Source organism: Actinia tenebrosa, unplaced genomic scaffold, assembly GCF_029948245.1.
Source record: "Actinia tenebrosa isolate PJP-AT-01 unplaced genomic scaffold, QUT_ActTen_1.0 PGA_scaffold4__44_contigs__length_22323623, whole genome shotgun sequence".
NCBI lineage: Eukaryota > Metazoa > Cnidaria > Anthozoa > Actiniaria > Actiniidae > Actinia > Actinia tenebrosa.
The window spans coordinates 1,664,056-1,683,588 of record NW_028292581.1 but is presented as its reverse complement, the minus strand read 5'-3'; the positions used below and the strand labels follow the sequence as shown (position 1 = coordinate 1,683,588).

The 19,533-nt window shown below is 35.4% G+C and overlaps 2 protein-coding genes across 2 annotated transcripts; one reads left to right on the top strand and one right to left on the bottom strand.

The window, feature by feature from the left end:
* Positions 1–510: 510 nt before the first annotated feature.
* LOC116299304 (protein FMC1 homolog) lies at positions 511–10,788 on the bottom strand. Its single transcript, XM_031707941.2, has 4 exons — positions 10,717–10,788; positions 8,574–8,717; positions 1,416–8,025; positions 511–1,249 (listed from the first exon to the last, which is right to left on the bottom strand). The coding sequence occupies exons 1-3, from the start codon at positions 10,786–10,788 to the stop codon at positions 7,915–7,917; spliced, it is 327 nt and encodes a 108-aa protein (XP_031563801.1). The 3' UTR covers positions 511–1,249; positions 1,416–7,914.
* A 69-nt stretch (positions 10,789–10,857) lies between these two features.
* On the top strand, positions 10,858–19,486 carry LOC116299204 (immunoglobulin-binding protein 1). Its single transcript, XM_031707835.1, has 12 exons — positions 10,858–10,979; positions 13,046–13,158; positions 13,279–13,363; positions 14,279–14,332; positions 15,915–16,046; positions 16,164–16,220; positions 16,530–16,599; positions 17,770–17,849; positions 18,001–18,039; positions 18,264–18,367; positions 18,984–19,111; positions 19,289–19,486. Exons 1-12 carry the CDS (start codon positions 10,866–10,868, stop codon positions 19,327–19,329), a joined length of 1,017 nt encoding a protein of 338 aa, XP_031563695.1. The 5' UTR covers positions 10,858–10,865; the 3' UTR covers positions 19,330–19,486.
* The last annotated feature ends 47 nt before the right edge of the window (positions 19,487–19,533 follow it).

The window sequence follows — 19,533 nt, the reverse complement described above, 5'->3', positions numbered from 1 at the left end:
TTGTATTTGATATTGAAAGAGACCGAGTGTCAATCGCAAACCTGAGGATGATACAGACGGTTCGTCAAGAAGCATGAAATACACATATGATCATCACGTGACTGCCAGGGTGTCTATAGGGTCGAGCGGAACCTCATGACTAAAATATTACTGATACAATGTAGTAATTTGGGAGTATATTTTTAAATCAAATTTCCAGCCTCTGTTTTTTGGATAAAGCCTTGCAGACGGGCAGAGATATATCTCAAGCAATTTATACGATATTGACGATGCGTAGTTGCAAGATAAACACTGCCTTAGCCATGGGATGCTTTGATGTTGTGACGTTAGGGTAACAAGACCAAGATAAGAATAATAATACAAGAACGTTGTCTGAAAATCCATTGTCAATATGCGGTTACCGAGGGTTTTTGGCTGTGCACTCTTAAATATTCGTACTCAAGGAATCCCGATCTTTATCATTCACTCACCCTTTATTTTTCTAGGCTGGTTAGAAACTCTTTCCTTCACTGGGAACAAAGACAAACTTTATTTTGACAAACGTATGCTGCAAGCTTGGATTAAACATTTGACTGACATTGCTAATCAATAAATTTGGCCAAGATTCAAAGATTCCTTCCGGTCATTATTAAGTCAAGCACCTTTCACTCTTCAATCTATCAAAGGATTAGGACAGACAATGGTATAACAACAATAAAAGGCTAGATATCGATATTTATCTGAAAGAAGACATTACAAAGAAAGATCATACTTCACTAGATAATAAACAAGTATTCACAATATTTGTGTAACATCTTTATAGTGTCGGTCTTAGAATCCATTCCAGCCGAAATTCACTTCTTTTGCATAGCTGTACGGGTTTTTTTTACCCTAATTGTGACTACGTATGCTAGTTGCGTCGAGCTTAGCTTTGTATGTGGGACAACAGGCATAAATGAGGGGTATCTCCCAACCATCACATACAGAGCTACCTAAGTACCGTGCACTGCAGTTCCATTTTTCTTGCACTCGTACGAAAAACCCTCTAAAAGGCAATGAAGGATATGATGCATTTGGAATCATCATGACGTACAATTAAATGAAATATCCTGCGAAAGAAAGAAAGCAACACATTGCCAACTTCACATTCCAGTGCCAAAATATGTCAGTATCTAAGTTACAGTCCACTTTAGAATTAGATAAAATACTATAGAACTGAACCCCATGGGAAGATCTGCCCTTGGGGCAACGGAAGGTACTTGACAGTGGCCTAGAAAATAAACAACATTTCATTTTTATTGGTCTGGCAAGAAAGAATATTGAATAGACGAAACACGTTTGAAAACTGAATGAGATAATGAATGAGGAAAGAGATTTTACAGTTTTTTTGCCTGTCAAATTATTATTTGATTATAATTTTGACCATTTTTTTTTACCTGATGAACTGACTGACATGGTGGGCAGCAATTATCGTAAATCTCACAGTCTTTCTTGCTGTTCTATCACGATCATTATCATAGTAACAACTAAACAATGATATCCTCAATGATAGCCACTCTTCTGGCCACTCAAAGTTTCGTTCCATCTCAAATCGCTCAGATCTGGTTTAAAATCCCCTTAAGTAATTGACGAAATTCTTCTTGAAAATGACATAGTTGCAGTCACGTCTATAAAAAAAATGACGGCTCTCTATCCCAAGTACTTCAACTGATTGTTAGTGTCATATAACTGATGACGCTCATTTAGCGTTATCACCACTAATCGGTTCAGTACGTTAGCGCAACTTGAGAAATGTCGTCAGTAGAATCACAGGCTGTCGTCTTATTCTGCTTTGCACGATTATAAAACTAGCCTAATGGAAGTAATGACTTTGATTTATGAAACAATCATTGGGTTAACGGTGATTAATGTGTAAGAAGTAAGTACATAATGTATGTCTATTAGGTCTGATATCCTAAACCATCAGTCCGCCATCAGTCAGTGTAGAGTGTTTAGTCTCGCTAGGTACTCTGGCTTGACGTCATATTTCAACCTAAAGTCAATTCGGCACTTGCAAACCTTTATTATCGAGAAATTTCGTGTAAGAATCGACCATACACGCCTTCACTCTATTTTAGGATGGAAAAACGAAAACAATGAAATCCGAAGTTGCGGTTCTGGTTGGTGACTCAGTTTTGAAAAGTGGTCTTGCTATGATTCAACAATGCGTACATGCTTTGAAGATTCAAAACTGTTCCAGATTAAATCTACCACCACGCTTGGCTGCTGTTCTGCTAGGTTACCATTAAAGCCAATATCAACAAACATAACCCCCTAGCTCGTAAAAGAGGGGATTGTGAAACACTTAATGGTTCAAATGACGCCATAGCTATACATATTATCTCCTCATAAACCTGGCATGTAATAGCACAACATCATAGCAAGATGGGTGGTAATGATCATGTCCTATCATGTTTAATGTGTGTGGGCATCGCTAGAAACAACAGAACAGTCAGTTCTTCGTAGAAATACAAATCTGTGATCCGAATGATAAGGGCCAAATGATGCAATTATTTACTGTTACAATATGAATGGTACCAAAAAATGACCAACTGGGCGATTGACACTGCCAAACCAAGACCATCAGTTGTATATACAACGGCAACGATACGAACAGTAGAGCGGGCTATAGAGCGGAAGTACATACGCATATATACTATTAAGGTTTATTATCATTATTATTATTATAAGCACTAAAGAAACAGGAAGTAGAGTTTACTGATCCCATGACATCATAAAGCACGTTCTAGTCCCCCTTGCCTGACGTAGGGTTGCTGGCTACTACGTCTTGCGAGGCAGTACATGTGTCGCCATAGCTAGCATGATCTCTAATGTAGCATCGCCTCACCGTAGCCCTGTATTAGTGCCGGCCTATTAGTGTCTGTATCAGTGCCGGCCTAACTGCATACTACGACCACGATATGGCCAACCGCACAACCGGCACAATCACAACTATCGCATTAACTCTAGAAACAAACTGTTTAACAACAACCACCATCTCAACCAAGCACCCAGAATACCGAAACACTAAAACTAACTATAGGAATAATGACCATGATACGATCACTACCGCGCTCGACGACCTTTACCAACCACCTACCGACCAAGACCACTGCAGCCATTCACTGTATGAATAGAAAATGTCTTGAATATCAAGAAGAAAGTCAAACGAAACTAATCAAGCTGTGCAAAGTGTGGGCGTATCTTTTGTGTCGTTAAATACTGCCGAGAATAAAAGATGGAATGTACGGTATTTATCGTTGAAGCGGCATTACTCACTACATGACCAAACTAAACTGTTCAATCATTCAACTCTACAGGAAGTAAAATCATTCAAAATACAACTCACGTGAGCTTAAAGAATAAATAACAAACCCTTCATGAAATGGAGCAATTCGTTCCACTATATATTCATTTTGTTTTACGTTGCTATATATTCAGTTTTTACCTAAAACAGATATGATATCAGGACTTGTGAGTGTGCAATAATTATAGTTATGATATCCATTGAAAAGCGTGCCTCGGTTGGAAGAGCATGGAGTTGATCTGTATTTGGCATATTCTGCTTCCAAGTTCTCCAAAATTGCCTTTGACTTCTTAAGTTGTCTTAAAGTAAGCATGTTTAGAACATGTTCCAAATGTTGCGTTTGGCATCTTTTTTAAGCAAAAGAAATTAAAGCTAGTGCACTAATCGTTTGTGCATCTGGTATTGTAGGGTGTGACAACGATATTTTGATTATCCCATTGACGAGTTTCAAATGGTGGAAGGACTGGGTAAAACTTTTGAAATATCCTTTATTTCCCAGTGATTTTTATTCATTTTGTCAAAATTGGGCTGCATTTGTCGACCTCAATGGTATTACACAATTGGTAAGAGCGTCGGGTGTTGTGCGGGAGGTCGTGATTCAAGCCTCGGCCGGACCAACACTCAGGGTCTTAAAATAACTGAGGAGAAGGTGCTGCCTTCAAGTCTTCAAGTCAAAATTTCAAGTCTTCTCGGACAAGGACTTAAAACCGTAGGCCCTGTCTCCCAACTCTTCCTAACCTACAGTAAAAAGGGGGACATAAAAGAACCTGTTGAATTATTCGTATAAGAATTAGGGGATTGTCTCCCGGTTCAACAGCCTATCCCAATCAGGAGGCATTAATACTAACTTACTAACAAATCACTCATGATTGTAAGCTGCACGGCTGCTACTATAGCGCCTAAAATACGCAGCCCGTAAAGTCCTCCACTGATTATGATTGTGAAGCGCATTGAGACCACGTAAAATGCGCTATATAAGAACCCCGTTATTTATTTTTATCCAGCCTGGCCAACAGTTAAAACTCATTCTCCCCAGTCCTCCCGCTCGGTATGAAACCCGGTTATACACGGTGACGTTAAAGTATTTTTGAAATGTTACATGTTGTTTTGCTTGTTGTTGGAAAGACCGACTATTTTTTCTCACAAAATGAATTCAAATGCTCCTTGTATTTAGATTTGCATTCAGCTATCTCTTCAAGATAAAAATAGTATTCTAGAACTACTGATGTGCACATCTTGTGACTTGAACCCCAGGTTGTAGCATTCAACGATAATGATTGAATTGTTTCAAGATAAAAGTTATAGTAAAGCTTATAAATAGGAATATGTATTATAAGCCATGCGTGTGAGGCAAGCAGGCGACAAGTACTTTGACACACTCTCCTCGTTTTTAATAAAGAAGGGCTCGCCCTTGGAGACCAGAAAAACTATAGACCATGGAAGATTAATTGGCAAAACAGTGGGAGACCCTAACATCTAGAGCAAAAATAGACTTGAAAGCTTTTTATTGAGATTCACTCTGCATGATAACTACGAAACCGTCAAATCTTGGGGAGATTAGTACAATGTAGGATGTGGGTGGTGTTATATGCTGGTATAAAAATAAACTTCAAAAATGAGAAGAATTGTGAACCTCAGAAATACCTCTTGGAAAGATTTATAATCACAATGCTGACTGTAGTTAATCCCCAAATATTTTTATCAGTCGTTGCTTACTATTATCAGTAAGAATGTTTTAGTTAATGTTGGAGTAATTTCATTTAACTTGTAAAAAAAAGGTACGCATAATATTTAGTAGTAGACTCTAAACCTAGTGTTCTCTCTTTTTTATCAACTAGTACTAACTAAATAGTCAACTTTCTTCTTTGGGTTAAATAAAATTACTTTAGTGTAAGTGGTGTTTCTTATCATAAACAGATATCAAATATGCAAAGAATGTCAAAGCTGTGAAATAACACTACATCAAAAACAATTAAAACATAGTTTGACAAGATGGTTCTAATGGTTGTGGTTTTAAAACATTGTTTGACAAGATTATTCTAATAGTTGTAGTCTACTAGAGTTAAATTGTTAAAATAAAATACATTATCAATATTGTACAAGAAAGTGTCAATGGGCACATTGATTGTACAAGTCAACTAACAAACACAAGCTTTTTCAATTATCAATGAAATACAATTTTAGTGGATTTTTACTATTTAATGGGATTCCTAAGAGTTCTCACCAACTGTGTTATTTTCACATGTGACAGTATCACATAATATATATCGAGATTATCACATGTTAAGAGCTTGATATTGTTTTTATTCACAAGTTTCCATATGATATCGCAAAAGAGTGAGTCTGAGAGCGAGTGATATGATCTGGAAAACGAGTGAATGAAAAAATATAATACCCCATTCACACCTAAACGTGTTTAGTTAAACTATGTTTTCATTAGGAAAAAATTGAGAAACTAGAAGCCTACAATATAATGAAACTTTTTAAGATATTATCAGAGCAAGACAAAGGATAGCTTACATGCATTATTTCACCAAATATTGTGCAGTGTTCGTAGATAGTTTTCCAAACCTGTTTAGTTAAACCACTTTAAAACATGTTTAAGCCTTGGTGTGAATGGGGTATAAGGCTCTTAACATGTAATGATAAGTTGTTTATTACATATTATGTTTATCACAACGATATTGACTAAAACTTTTTACTTATAGAAAAAAAGGATATTTCATTGATGTTTATATGTTAAAATACTTTAATGCTTATTTTGCACATTTAATGTATATAAATATGATCAAAAGCATAATTCTGTTTGAACAAATGATATATTCAATCAAAAATAATATCCACTGACTTACTGTATCATCAACATTCCTACAATTATCTTTATATTTTAAAATATTTAATGAATATTTAAAAAATCTAGTTTTCTCCACAAGTGTTAAGAGCATTAAGAGCAAGACATATTTATAATTTGCCATTTAAATCTTCCCAGGACTATAGCTCCACAAATCTCTAAAGGTCTGATATTGCAAGACTCTTTACGGCTTTATATGCAAGGAAAGTTTAGCAAGACAAGAGATGAGAGATTAAATAAAAAGTGCTACTTTTAAAAAGATATTTCTCAAGTAAGATGTAAAGCAGTAAGGTGTACATTCAAAAAAAAGCAAAATTAGTCACTCATGATCCGTAATAAGATTAAGTGCAAAAAAAGCTCCTTATTTTGAGAGCTCTGGCTGTTTATTTGACCAGTCAGTTTATACCAATACAATAATTAGACCTCTTTAAGCCCTTATGGTCTCTGAGGGCTATTGATTCATAGACCATTCAGGCTGAGGGTCTAATTGTTATTGGTCAAATCCAACTAGCAGCCTATCATAAGTGCTGCATTCTGATTGGATAAGCTACTAACAGGCTATAAGTTATAGCAAGAGAAAATGAACTAAGAGAAGGAATCCCCGTGCCCCATCATGTGCACACTTTGATGCTATTTTTAGAATCACTGATGCTATTTTTAACTCGTTACCATGCCCGCGCGATAATCATGCTTCCTTTAATGCCTCGTTTTAGGACACAAAAAGTGACAAATACACAGGCTTTTGTTTACTGCAAGACTAGAAGCTGCCCACCCTCAAGAAATCAACCAATCAGGTTCTTTGCTCAAAATATCTCCAAGCAAAAAATAGCATCAAACTGTGCACATGATGGTTACAAGGCTATATAGGTAGGATTCCTTCTCTTAGTTCATATTCTCTTGGTTATAACTACTAGTAGCGAAAAGTGCCAGCTTTGAAAAAAATTTGAATTTAACTTGTTTGCATCAAAATATTTGACTGACTAGTAGTCAGACTTGACTAAAACATGAGTCAATAGCCCATTCGTGCTCAAGGACTAATTGCTAAATGGCTTCCATTGTACAAGGACTGAAGAGGCAATGTCCACAAGAAATGAACAAATGATTGAAGAATTAGTGGCAAGGGTCAAAAAATTGCTCTTCTTTTGAAGCAGATAGGCCTTTATTAGATATGAATGCCTGGATAGTTAGTTTTCAAAAATATTATTTTATTCTCGAAAAAACGGTCACAGAAGATGTTCAACTGAAGCCCAAGCAAGAAACACTCAAGATGAGTGAAAATGGACAAAATGGAAAATGGAGCGCGGTAAAAAGATAAGCCATCTATGACAATTTTTGAACTTTCTACTTACTGTACCATTCTTTTTAATTCTTGGACTGAACCTTGCCACCACTTGTTTGATTCTCGTGGACATTGCCTATGAAATATTTCTTTTTGATCTTTATCAGGAAATATTCCTGAGTTTGTTTTATGATCATGGTACATGTTTCTCATTTATCTGATACCATGACAATGTTTGCAAACTGTTCAAACAGTACTCATTTTACTTAACTGTACCAGATTCATTTGAATCATTCCCAGGCCAGGACAACACTTCACTGGAACCCTTCACTGACATCCCACAACAACCATAACAATCCAGCTGATCAGATGCTTCTTCTTCCTTATTCATGATACAGTGTACATGTAGTAATCAGGTTTTATGAGTATCTGATCGTAGATATACAGTTTACTTATCTGTTATGTTTTAACATCATCATCATCATGTCTCTTGGGCATTTCATAACCTACTCTCCTCGCAGCAGCCTCACTTTTGCTTTCTCCTCCACCTTTGTAAAATTGATACAATTCCTGAAAGCAATGATGATTGTTAATAATGTTAATAACAGTAATGGAATTTAGAGTAATTATGTCTATGATCTAAAATCAGGGTTCGTGCTACTTTCTCGTTACAAATTTCAAAGACTTTTTAAGCACTTTTCAAGCACAAAAATTCGATTTTCAAGGACAAAGTATTTTGTATTAGAACCTTGTTTTAAACATTGATTCAATGTTAAAGTGCAGCTAATTCTAACAAAGCCACTAGCTTAGATAAAAAAAAAAGCATGACATGCAACCAACCAGTAAACAAGCAACCAGAAACTCTTCAATCAATTTTAATCGTTATTTATTTTAAAAGGAAAGTTAGAAATAACATTAAGTTTGCATTAAATGCAAGGAGTATTCCAGGAATTTTGGCGTTTTCCCCTATTTTCGAGGGCTTTTCAAGTGCCCTTAAAAACGTGTTTTCAATTCAAGGACTTTTCAAGGATTTCAAGAGTAGCACAAACCCTGTAAAATGCAAAAGGAGTCAGAAACGTATTATTACACATTCACATGATGGTGTTTTTAACAATCACCTCTTTTATTCTTTCACTCTTTAGCAAGCTTAAATAATTTTCAGCATTTCTGTTCATCAAGTGTATTGTTGATTGATCAGCTGTGCGCATCCTGCGATATTCAGACAGAAGGAACGAATATCCAAACAGCTGTCTTGTTGGGCTCTAGGATAATAAATATATTAATAAACAAAGCACAAGTACAACGACAAAGGTGCATTTGTAATTTATATTTAAGCAAGCTTACAGTATAAATAAAGCAAAAATAAATAATCACTCTTTCTCTGCTTCATTCAGTCATAACTCAAGAATTGTGAAAGGTACTTGGGTTTAACACACAATGCAGCATTGCCTACCATGTTGCTGAACAGTTGAGCTCAATAATCGACCAAGAATCATAAGAAATATTAAGGTATTGCAAGACTTTGTCACACAGTACCTGGTTCTATGCTTTACTGGTGTGGGCATGCCACACATTAAGCAACTTGAATCATCTGGCGCATAATTTACATAGTTCAGAAACATTTTCGGAAAGCAATAATTATTAACCATTGACCAGCTCGTACAGCACACTGCAATTCAGGCGAATGTGATAAAAAAGGACAAAAGCACAATGAATAATCAAATAAAGAAGGGCTAAAGAGAATCGCCGTCCCGTACTGTCCTCTATGCAGATTTCAGTTTGAAAGCTTTTAAATGGTTCAGTGAAAATGAAACTTTGACATCTTGTTGCCTATATATTGTAGTGAGTGTTGACTAAATTTTTTTTTAAATTCATCTAGTACATTTGAATTTACGAGCATGTTAATTAACATAACACAATAGTCCAAAAATACAGCTCATAGCCAAGTAAGTCGACCTAATATTTTGAAATATGAAATGGTACGATTTCTATACAATTTTTACCCAATATTCCAAAGTGATTTACCAACTTCTTTAGATAAAATTAGGAACTCAAAACTGAGAAAATAAACTAGTTTTCCACAAAGTTACTAATATGTCTTGTTTCTGCAATTTTTTTATACTTCAAAAATGTGAAATTTCATGAAAATGCTCTCACAGATTTTTTTCAAATTTTCTGAACCTTTATCAAATTACTTATCCTCCAATATCTCAAAAGCAATTAAAAAACTTAAGTTAAAAAATGGAGAAAATAGGCAATAAAGTAAACGCACCAACGCTTAACAGTGATCTTATATTAATTCCGATTTCAGTAAAGGCATGGTCATTCAAAAATTTTATCTTTCCCTTGAAACCTCTAAAAAAAAAAGTATTGGTTTGTTTGTGTACGCATATTTGCAATTTGAAGTTGCGTGGTAGTGAGCGGATAAAACCCCATGGAGCCACCTTAATTGTGTAGTTCCAGAAAATATCCATACCCCACCAAGAAGGAAATTTGTAAAAGGACCCCACTACCCCAAGGACATTCCAATTTTTTTCCACACAAACACTCTAATTTTGTTCTTTGTTTGTCCCCCCCCCCCCCCTCCCCTCCAGAATTACTAATTTTCTCCTTGGGTTTGGTATACATGTATGGATATTTTTTGGAACTACACATTGTTATTCCTGCATGCTGTCAGTTTTTCAATGCAGTTTGATCTCAGGTCTTCCTCTCTCCTCTATTTTGATATTACAAATGTTACCAATCTGGGATTTCATGGCAGAAAAACGTGCCTCGGTCACGCCTCCAATCCTCTAAGACTCTGCCGACAAACATCAACCTTTTATTCTGCACAAACTAACAAAAGGATGCCGAAACATAAAGAAAGGAATACAGGCTAAGAGGTTGATGTTTGTCGGTGGAGTCTTTGAGACCCAGGTCGGTGACATTCGTGCTACTCTCTTATATAATTTTTGCTTTGGATATGCGTTTTTTCTTTTCATCCAAGGTTTGCTTCACTTCCCCCTTCCACTTCAGTTATTCAATTTTTTACATGGAAAATATGTATCGTAGACAATATGTTATCTCTGTATGCTGTATTCAGCTCCACAAAAGCTTCAGACATTATCAGCTTTGCAAGAACTAGGCGCAAACTGTACCGCACATGGTAGTATTAAAATATGAACATGCATTCTTGTAAAAAAATCCATTACAGAACGGCCTAAAATTAAAATAAAAGACGCATTTATTAATGCTTAACCTAAGGGCATGGATAAAGATTACCTTTGGATGGGAGAGAAGTCTTAATTCTCTTAAAATCCCACGAAGAGTTCGAAGCTTCACTTCGGCCGCCATTTTGATTTGGAATTGAAGAGAGAGACTGGGACAAGCACGAAACTGCTGATCGTTTAGTCTGCAGGCTCACAAGAAAAATGGCGGCCAAAGAAGAAGAAGAAGTGAGTTTAAAAGAAATGTTTGAAAGAGGTTTGGCTTTACATGAACGAGTTGAACAGAGTGAGGAACCTAACAACTCAGAAAACTTGCAGGTAAAATCTTATTCCCCAGAAATTGTTCATAATATGATCCCTTGATTAATACAAAAAAAAGACAAACAAAAACAACATTTGTTGTGGCTGCAAATGCTGCATAAGTATTGTATATACACCCACAGTAGTTTGAATTACATATGATTGTTTTTGTATGTCTTCCAGCAAACATTCATCCAAGAAGTATACTTTCTTACCATTGTCTTTCAAGTGCAAACTTCAGACTAGCTGTCATTAACAACTCGCAGCTGCGCATTCTTGGTTTGCAATCAATCCCAAGAGATCACAATGGCAAAAGGGATGTCCGCCATGCTGGAAGATATAACAAAAGAATTCATTGAAAAATCTTTTGTCAAATTCTTCCAACATGGCGGTTATGACGTCTATTGCAAAGGAAGAATAATTAACGAAGGGCCCTTAACCTGATTTCATAAAATTAGGACTGGGCTTATGCTTATTTTGATTTCGTACCGGAATTATGGTATTTGATGAACCGAGGAATGGGAATAGGATTTAAATATTTGTAATGGAAATAAGATTTCCTAAGTGGGAATGACATTAATTTTTTCTGGCATGAAAGTCATTAAGTCTAAAATTTGTTACAAACTCAGAGAAATAATTCTATATGTTATGAATGCTTTGCTGTCAACCTTTGAGTACTTAGCTAACATATAAATCATGATATACGAAATCAGGGGACTAGATTTTCTCCAATATTACTTGCACAAAATAAGATTTTAATACCCACCATATTAACAGAACCATTCAGCTTGTCTTGTTACTTTGTTTACTATATCTAATCACAAGCTGTACATGTATGAAAGTCTCTCTGATGGTGGGATGGCTGTTCAAAGGACGTTTTTATCCATATGCACACAATTCTTTAAAACTTTTAAATCCCAGCCCACGGGTCCCTCCACTAAAACACACACATGCTTACACTTTAACTTTAGCAGACCAAGAAAATTTTAATATTTAAATATCAATCATGCAAAAGCTCTGTTTTATTGAAAAGTTAATTCCTCATTAAGGTTTCCAAATAATTGTCACTGCATGATGAACCCTTGTTCCAACTTCATGGCCAGTGTACACAATTTCTTAGCTACCCTTATTGACCTTACTGAGTAAAGGTCATATCAATATATATATACTAGTCTACTGAGTTTTCAAATATCTGGTCCCTGCTCTTTCAAGGGTACTTATACATGGATCCTGTCAATCACCTCTGCATCACCCATATACATTTGCTCAGAAATTCATTCTTAGTTTACTCTTCATTTTTGTACTAAATATATTCACACAAATAAATAAATTCTTTCATATTTCTTTAGTAATATATTTAAATGGTTATTTGTTTTTTGCTAACCATTCTGAAGTTCTCGATCTCTCCATTATTGATTATATTCTTCAAATGTTATTTTTTAAAATATCCAAACCAGTGAAGTGGAACTCATTTAGTAAAAGGATTCAATACTTAGTGAAAAGTATTTACGACGAAAGTTACCAGCTTTTTTACCGTGTAGTATTTAACAACACATTTATGTAATATGCCTTAAAGATTATTCTCCTTTAGGCTCTACTAATCCACGCGATTGAAGAAAGAATAATGCCGACTGAGTAGCAGTATTAATACTAATGAATATCTGTTTTACAATCCTAGAAATCTTCTTTTACTGCTCAATTATATTACTTCTAAAGCCCGGAATTATATCCTCAGCTGCTAAGCCAATGTATGAGCCCAGAATCTATGAACACATCATTTAAATCCAAATATGGGTACTCTTGTACAAGAATGCACTTTTCTCAAGAAGGAGAAGGCAAAAAAAACCAAAGGCATTTTACAACTGGGCTGCCACAGGCAACCCAATAGTGGCTTGTAGAGACATGCATTAACTTTGATAAATCATCTATATAGCTGCATTGACCACAATCACTTAGATGTCATTCTATGCATATTCCCAGCACTATACTTGCAATAGGCAACAGCTAAATTAAACTTGGTTTTTGTCTTTGTGGCGATAAATTAAGAGCAGCAAAGGTAATGTTTTTATAATTTTTTTCTACAGAAAACCATCACCTCAGCTCTTGAATGTTTAGCTAGAACAACAGAAATGGTTAACAAGGTCAGCCTTTTTAGCTCCAATGAAGATCTAGAAGAAGTAGCAACAACAGATTTAAGGTGAATAAACATTAATCCAAACAATCTAATACCTACAAAAAACTGAAAATCTTTCAAGAGAGTATTGCTAGGGTTATCAAGGTCTAGTCTGATAAGATACAATGTTGTTTTTTTTGACAGGTATTTCTTACTTCCAGCATTATCAGCAGATCTCACCCTTCGTCAAATGTCTACAGAGAGAATTTCAATTGTCAAAATAGCAAAGGTTAGTGTGCAGGAGTTTCTTTTTTTGCTTGATTATGTTATTGCACAATCAAGTAACATTTTAAAAAATGAAAATGGTACAAAACTGTGCACTGAGTTTTCAGAATTTTCTGCTGTCCAAATATTTGAACCAACAAAAAATACTGGGGAACCCTGCAGTGTGAACAGACATGCTGCTAGTCACAGTACCAAGATTGAAATATTCAATCCCTTAACCTTGATAAGTACACTGTCCAAAATAATATACATCTATATCACGAGCCCCCCTCACACTTCAAAACAAGATGTTAAATATATCTCATATCGTTTTGTGGAGGGTGCTCTGGATGAACATCTTTATAAGATAAAGATTTGACCATAATGGTGTTTGAAATAATTTCCAAGAGAATGAAATCACTTAGTTATCATAAATTAAGAATTATTGTTAGTCATATTGGTTGATTATACAGTAACAAAAGAGTAATGAAAGCTTTTAGTTACTACGATTTTCAAAAACATGCAAACTCTGTGTATCTGAGTCGCACTCTGAAATTTGGTTTTTCACTGCTGTCAATCAAATCTAATCATATTTTTGACTGGCAGCAGAGAAAAAACAAATATGCAACTCAGAGACACAGAGTTCGCATGTTTATGAAAATATGTTGCAGTAAATTAAACCAACATTGGTTGTATGAAAACCAGGAATAAGGGTGCACACTAAAACATGAATAAAGTGACAGTTTGTGAAGAATATTAATAGGATTAATAAGGTCTTACTGAAACCTTTAATTGACCATGATTGACCAGTGATCCATCATCTCTTCAAAAGAATTTCTTTGTCAATCACCATGCAACTGCTAGAATGGCCTACTCAAGCAGCAATAAAGGATAACATACATTATAAAATCATGATGAGAAAATTTTGTTTTATTTTTAGATATATTTAATAGATTTTCTTAAGAGATGCAGAGATTATGGGATAACAGATAAGGTACGTGTGTATATTACTGTATGCCATGTCAAATGTTTCTAGTATATTAGGATCAAGATCAGCATTATTATTTGATGTACCCATCTGTGCCATTTCTAACCTCAGTATAATTATTACAGGGCAGCTTGCACTCCTACAATGCTCCTGTTTCAAGTTCTCTTTGCTCAGCCTTAGTCTTGGCTGTGCATTAAAATATTCAGCTATTTATCCAAAACCTGTGGCATTTTAATCAACTTGTACTGTTCCGTAGTACCAAGGGCGGATCCAGGGGGGCAAAGGGAGGCTGATGCCCCCCTTCAGCAGGAAAAAAAAGGATGCTTTTTCATATTGTTTTCCATTGTGTTGACGGAAGAAATTCAATTAACCCTGCCTAAACTCAATTAGCCCCACCCCCCCCCCCCCCCCCACTCAAATTTTGGCTGGATCCGCCCTTGAGTACGTACAGTAAATACATTCCTTACTATACAATGGACCTTTTAATTGAAAGAAAATAACACATTTGTACACAATCAAGGCTAAGACTGAGCAAAGGGGAACTCAAAATTGTAGTATTATGAGATTCTTAGTTTACTGAAGAAAATGATCCCACTAGTTCTTTTACAGCATACTAATGTTTGATTAACTAATAATGTGGGAGAAAGCATTTTGTCATGTTTAGTAAGGTATTTCTTTTTTAATTCAATGTTTATTAGAAGAATCTCACCCTGACTATGCAAAATAAATCCATAGGCAGTCCAAGGGCTTGATTCTAATGAAATCCTTAAAATATAGTTTTCAGATATGCTATTATCTGCATGCTGAGAAAATTTTGGACAAACAAAAGTAGCAGAAAAATTATTCCTTATGAGGTTAACAACATTCTCAAACCCAAAGCTTTCTCAGCTTTCTAACAAAAAATTGAAGGCTATGGTAACACACAAATTGACCGTTAATTTGATTGGTTTTTTTTCGGAATGTTAATCACAGACAAATAAACTGTTCCATAAACAATGTATTAATAAGCTTGATTGTTTTTCTTTTGAAGAAAAAAATGGTTCAGTTTTATGCCGCAAGTCAGAATAATTGGAGCATGCGCATATCTGCACCCTGAAATCTGGGTCTTCTGGTTTGTGTGTTACCAGAGCCTTTGATTTTTTGGTGAGAAGGGTCTGGATACAAGAATTGGTTAAAAAAACTAAACTTAAAAGGTGGGGTGAAGGACCCATCACCTCTCAAAATAAAATTGGATGCGACAGGACAAAAGAACAGAACTTACATCCCAAGGGACTGTTTATTACCTTGTAGGGAGGGCGGTGAATCTAGAGGGGGGGTATATTTTTGAAAAAATTTTATTTGGTTTGACAATGAATATTACGGGTAGTAACTTATTGTAATGAGATAACGTTTCGGTGTCCTCATGACATGTTCAAGTTCAAAGTCCCTAGAGATTAGGTGATTTGAGGGGGTAAACTCTTTTTTTTTAAAAAACATAAAAAAGGGGTCCGTTAACTTTTTAAGAAAAATAGTTAACTAAATTACTCACCCTTTTATTATTTAAAATCTGTCAGCTAACACCTTGAATGCAATATGGTTTGTCTTTCAGGATGTCTTTCAAGTGTCTGAAACAACAAGTTCACCTTTACCAGGAGCAGAAGGCTTAAAACAAATGGCCAATGCTCGTCAGGAAAAAATTAGAAAGTATAAGGAACAAAAGCAGCAAGAGGGTAGGTTAAAAGTAAGTCTGATGGCATGGTTTTTATCCAACTTTTTGAATTCAAAGTTTTTACTATTTTGAATGTTCTAATTGTTTTTGATTTTTCTGGAGAGTTACCATAGATATAATCTTTTACAGGAATTAAGAAACAGTATAGAAGGAAGTCATTCGAAGCCTGTTGATGAGGAAATCCAGGTATTTGATTTAATGTTGAGCTAGGTGTAGCAGTGACTAAGGTAACTAAGGAGTAGGACATGGAAGTTAACCCCCCCCCCCCCCCCCTCCTCTCCCAATGCAGTACTTCAGAGTTTTAAGCATTTTGGCCCCTCCCTCCTTACTGCTCCACAGTTTGTGCATTACTCTGTCATGGCCGTGGTTCAGTACTTCAGACTTGGGAGTTTAATTTATACTTTTTCAATGGTTGGGCTCTACATACAAACAACAGCAAACCAAAACATTTTAATTCAGAGTTTTCACCTATTTGTTTACTGTTTTATATTTTAGAGAGAATATTATTTATTGCTGATTAAGAATTGGGTAAACAAAGCTATTGATCACCTGGCAAGTATAAAAGGTGTGTCCAGTTATTAGTGACTATTAGTTCTTGGTTTGTGGGTCCATTATCTATTACCCTGCAAGCAGAGTCTCCTTTTCTCCAATTTTTGCTCAATTTTTTTGAGTGTTTTAAAAACAAAAAATCACAATCTTCTCATACAATTCGGAATTTAAAGATTCTTGTGATGTTTTGAAAGTTCTCAAACTGGACTCGCCTAAAGGCTCTTCCAATTTTGAAAACTTTCAAAAATTAAACATCACTTGTACCTATAAATTCTGAATTGTACTCGAGATCGTACGATTTCCTATACAAATTAGGAGTCTTGGTATTGCACCATTATAACTACAGTACTGCAGTTAGAAATAGATAATATAATAGTATTTCTTGGGGAGGGGGGTCAACCTCATAAAATATATTTTAAAGTTTGAGAAAAGTAGTAGTATGAGAAAGAAAAAACGAAAACAGGGCAGCATTTTACTCATTGTATCATTTTGTAATACCTCTGGTTACATGTGTCTTTACATCTAGACAGTCGAGTTTTATCCCTACCTCCCCTCCCTCCGCACACTCACACATTTGCTTAGAAATTCCCCTATTGCATTTTGCTTTTAAGGATTGAAATAGAAAACTATTTGACCCATGATATGGAGTAGGTTTGTGATCTAGAACCTGTCTTAACATGACATTGTTTTTCCTGATTACTCTTGATGCTTGAAGGGTGTTTTCTCTAGTTTGCCACCCTTGAACAAAGAATCTTGACCTTTAGGCTCCTGGGTTATCAAAGAAACTGAACAGGATCATGATTTACTGAAATTTTGGAGATTATTTTCTCAATTGATGACATTAAAAGTGAACTGTAAAATTATTCAAGTTTAATTTTATTCATGCATACACACATGTGTAGCAGCACAGGTCAAGCAATAAAGGGTTCAAAGTGCATTTCATTGTATTTAACTTGGTCAGCAACATTTAGCATTACCACATGATGTTTGGAGTCAGTTACCTTAGACACACACATCAAAAGCAAAACCACATATTTATTCTAAATGTTATATTTTGGTCTAGATGAGCTTGAAATATTAACTTGGTCAGCAACATTTAGTATTACCACATAATGTTTGGAGTCAGTTAACACACATATCAAAGGCAAAACCACATATTTATTCTAAATGTTATATTTTGGTTTAGATGAGCTTGAAATATTAAACCACATGGAAGATATGAAAAAAGGGTTGGTGAAAACTGAAGATAAAGCACCACCTCGGAAGGTAGGATTAGAAGATTGAAAATTGATTCATATAAGAACATATTTACATTTACATGTAGATCAGAACTTCTAAGAAATCCATCTGAAATTGGATAAAACAAGAGGAATAAGAAATGTTCATTAAATCATCTTTATCCTATCTTCTATTTCAGCCTATGAAACCTATTCTCCTAACTAGAGAGTCTATCAAGGTAATGAAGTTAAATAAATCCCAGCAGTCAGTCAATTTAAACCAACAATCATTACAAAATTGTGTGGTCACCAAATCAGACCAAGTCAGATATACTTTTCATTTGTATTCCTTGCCCAACTAGTCTTAATTAATACGATATATTCGTGGAATCGGTGTTTGCTATGAACAAGACTGGCGATGATAATTTTAAGATAATATTAATAATAATAATGACTCTTGCAGGCTAAAGTGTTCGGGGCAGGGTATCCCAGTGTACCCACCATGACTCAGGAAGAATTTTTGGAAAAAGAAATCAGAGAGGGGAAGGTCGTTTTGGACTACAATTCGTAAGTACATTTTTTACTATTTTTTAAGAGTGAATGATGATATACTGATTCTCGTGTAAAAGTGAGGCTATATCATATACGTGTACTATCGGTCAAGTATGTGCCCTTGCCCAAGGATCCTCTATTTAGGAGTCAGCAAAATGTGTGTACAATGAAAACTTCGGTGTCAAAAATTCAGTTATCGTTATATTATCTAGTGTGTTCAATCTATCAATATGGAGTTACTGTGTACACCTACAACGTACTTCAGTGGCTACGCTTGTCGTTTTATTGTGTTTGTAATTGCTTTTATTTGTTATCAATTTCGTTAATCGAATCCCTTTCGGAAAGGGGATTCAAGAAGGAGAGGTATGGGGATTTTGATTTCAACGAAGGATGAAACCGTACTACCTTGGTAACCAGATTCACTCTACCCAAGCTTTAAAATTCATGGAACCAGATCTTCTTTTTTCATCTCTTAATATAATAACTAAAAACGTTCCCACACTTCCATTTACTTGCCTTCCTAGCAAGACCACTGCTATTCCTTTAAAACTCAAATAAAAGTTTTGCTTGGCGAATATCTATACCGGTTGATCAGTTAATATCATTTTTTATTCCTTTTTTTCTTTTCCAGGAAAAGCACGAACCCACCCAAGCCCGAAGAGAAAGAGGAAGAGAAAGAGGAAGAGAAAGAGGAAGAAGAAGATGACGATGATCCTGAGAAACTACGAAAGGCACGATCAATGGACGACTGGAAGGACGGTGAGACTAAATAAAATGAAAACTCAATGACGCACGTCACATAAAAATAAACCACGAGTTCCTATTTAATGCCAGTGCTAGTAAAATTGAATTTTAGTTTGAGCTTCATACTATCAAAATGTGCCATTTGAGTTAAGGGCCCCGTGAAAATGACCGTGTGCTTTAATTTATTTTCAGATCACCGAAGAGGCTGGGGCAATAGAGAAAACATGGGCTAGTGTATTCATTTGAAGAGAAAGAGACTAAAAAAGCCCCAACTTCCAACCTTGCTGCAGCGCATGGTCACAACACTCAAACCGTGTGGGCGAACAAAGTAGACAAGACACTCCTTTTTCATGAAACCGCTGAAGCAGACATGTCGCTTTATCTTAGTTCGATTCCTTTATGTCTTTCTTTTTCGAGGGAAAAAAGAATTTGCAAGG

Excerpts from the sequence above, each read along its gene's own strand:
- LOC116299304 (XM_031707941.2), bottom strand. The coding sequence starts at position 10,788 with ATGGCGGCCGAAGTGAAGCTTCGAACTCTTCGTGGGATTTTAAGAGAA. Across the intron at positions 8,718-10,716 it reads GACTTCTCTCCCATCCAAAG|AGCCCAACAAGACAGCTGTT; the intron begins GTAATCTTTATC and ends TTATTATCCTAG. Across the intron at positions 8,026-8,573 it reads AGAGTGAAAGAATAAAAGAG|GAATTGTATCAATTTTACAA; the intron begins GTGATTGTTAAA and ends CATTGCTTTCAG.
- LOC116299204 (XM_031707835.1), top strand. The coding sequence starts at position 10,866 with ATGGCGGCCAAAGAAGAAGAAGAAGTGAGTTTAAAAGAAATGTTTGAA. Across the intron at positions 10,980-13,045 it reads ACAACTCAGAAAACTTGCAG|AAAACCATCACCTCAGCTCT; the intron begins GTAAAATCTTAT and ends TTTTTTCTACAG. Across the intron at positions 17,850-18,000 it reads ATAAAGCACCACCTCGGAAG|CCTATGAAACCTATTCTCCT; the intron begins GTAGGATTAGAA and ends CTTCTATTTCAG.